This window comes from Thermobia domestica, chromosome 2 (assembly GCF_964235325.1).
Source record: "Thermobia domestica chromosome 2, izTheDome1.hap1.1, whole genome shotgun sequence".
Lineage (NCBI taxonomy): Eukaryota > Metazoa > Arthropoda > Insecta > Zygentoma > Lepismatidae > Thermobia > Thermobia domestica.
The window spans coordinates 352,559,011-352,561,367 of record NC_137455.1 but is presented as its reverse complement, the minus strand read 5'-3'; the positions used below and the strand labels follow the sequence as shown (position 1 = coordinate 352,561,367).

The 2,357-nt window shown below is 36.0% G+C and overlaps 1 protein-coding gene across 1 annotated transcript; it reads right to left on the bottom strand.

The window, feature by feature from the left end:
- Positions 1 to 432: 432 nt before the first annotated feature.
- Positions 433 to 1,908, bottom strand: LOC145679582 (zinc finger MYM-type protein 1-like). The gene has a single exon (XM_081750159.1). It carries the CDS (start codon positions 1,906 to 1,908, stop codon positions 433 to 435), a length of 1,476 nt encoding a protein of 491 aa, XP_081606285.1.
- Positions 1,909 to 2,357: the final 449 nt, after the last annotated feature.

Sequence of the window (2,357 nt, the reverse complement as noted above, 5' to 3'; positions counted from 1 at the left end):
GTAGGAAGGTAGATTATTTAAGTGTTGCCAAAAACACAATATACCAGAATATTACGACGGGCCGGTTTTACGTGCCGCACCCTGTTATGTATATATATATATTTACAGTGGCGGCTCGTGAGTATATGATATGGTAGTGCCAAAACGTACATAATAAAAATGTATTTCCGTAAAAAAAGAAGAAGAAAAAGAAGTAATGCAAAGGCACAAATAACATCATTTTAGAATTATTTTCTTACATTGTAACATTATATATATATATATATATATATATATATATATATATATATATATATATATATATATATATATATATATAATGAAGCTGTTTGTGCCTACATTAAACTTACTATAAACATAATGCAAAATGAATAGTTTTTAACTTACCTAGCATGTGGTGACTTCTGTTAAATATAAGAAGATGGGAGAAGCCTAATGGGAGCGGTAAACAAAGTCCATCCGGCGATTCTTCTGTTTGGCAAATAGGTCAATGACCTTCCCATTGAAATCACTTATATCGTTCACAAAACTTTTCTCACACGATAACATTCCTAAAGCACTGAGTCTTTCCTCTTTCATACTGTTCCTGAGGAATGTCTTTATCCTCTTCAAGGCAGAAAAACATCTTTCAGCCTCAGATGTAGACATCGGCATTGTGACTAGCAATTTTAACAGCTTTATAGTTTCACTAAATGATTCACGCAAACCGTCTTCGATGAGTAGAGACAAAAGTGGAACAGCTCCAGAAATAGTTTTTAGCTCTTCCCTTTCATACAGCACTGCAAGTTCATTCTTCAGTATATTCTTTATTAAAACAGGATACTTGTCTACCATTTCACTAAGGTATTCGTCAGGGAATCTTACGTGATAGTTGTCAAATTCTTCAACTAGGAATAGGTTAGTAGCTATGAGATGACCAGAAAATTCAAATCTATTTTTAATTTCCACTACTATTGTGTCACACACTTCCATCGCATCTCTTTTCATGGTGTCTAGTTCTTTATTATCAGTGCGTGGCCTTTTTGATGGAATGTTATCAAATTCCAACTCATTCCGAACTTCCTCAATTATAAGATCAATTTCCCCCCTTACTTTCTGAATGCCCATTTCGAAATTGTGAATTTGTTCCCTGACTTTAACGGGATCTGTGATTTTCTTCTGCAACTGTGAAAAAATTATCTCAACGTGAGGCATGATTCTATGTAAAAATGTTAGCCAGAATACAAATGTGCGATCTTGAAGCCTCAGTTTATATGCTCCAGCTTGTTCAATGGTACTGTGCAATTTAATGTCTTCACTGTTTTCAATTGTTTCCATTACCTCAATCAGTTCTTTTCTGTACTCATACACTACATTTACTCCACGCGAATGAAAGTTCCATCTGGTTTGTGATGTACGAGGCAGTCTTCTCTGTACAACAGCATCGAGGATTTTTGTTCTTTCCGTTGATTGTGAAAAAAATGCGCATATCCCAGACAAATGTGCGAAGAAGATACGAGCATGGCGGTTTATTGATGCTGCACGAGACATTATGAGATTAAATTGATGCGCATAACAGTGGATGTAATTTGCATTGGGATATTTATCTTTTATGATTTTTTGCACCCCATTTGTGCATCCACTCATAACCGAAGCACCATCAAAACTTTGTGCTATTAGTTTCTCTGGATTATCGCTGAGCAAGGAATCCAGTTGGTTTAATATGCAATTTGCTATTGCACGAGCACCATGACCATCGGGATTTACAAAATTCCAGAATCTCTCTACTGGGATTCCTCCAACGATATACCTCAGTACTAAAACTAACTGAAACTGGGTAGATATATCTGTTGTTTCATCAGCTATAATGGCAACGTAATCCACACTTCTGATTTCTTTAGCTACTTCATCATGATACACTTGTAACATACAGGAAAGCAGTTCGTTTTGTATTGTTTTTGACGTGCCTTTGAACACGGATGACTGACTTAGGTGGCTTTTCAAATCTTTATCCAGTTCTGCACTGAAATCAATTAATTCTCGAAAGACACCTTTATTTGAAGAGTCCTCAGACTCATCATGCCCCCTTAATGCAAGTTCTAAAGCTCCGCAGAAACGAATGCAGTTTATAATCAAATTCAAAATGTATGTTTTTATTTACTTGTTCATTATGCCTAACTATGGACTGATGATATTGAGAATCCAGCCGAGCTTGGATATTTGTCTTCCCTAACAAAGACAAACTTAGTACATTGTTCAGATGTACTGCTGACTTTTCATGTTTTTTAATCTTATCCCAAATATGCCAGATACTAAGTCTGGGACGCCAGATTTTGTCCAGCTTGCGTCCCCCCCAAACAACATACACGGAAAACAGA

Excerpts from the sequence above, each read along its gene's own strand:
- LOC145679582 (XM_081750159.1), bottom strand. The coding sequence starts at position 1,908 with ATGTTACAAGTGTATCATGATGAAGTAGCTAAAGAAATCAGAAGTGTG.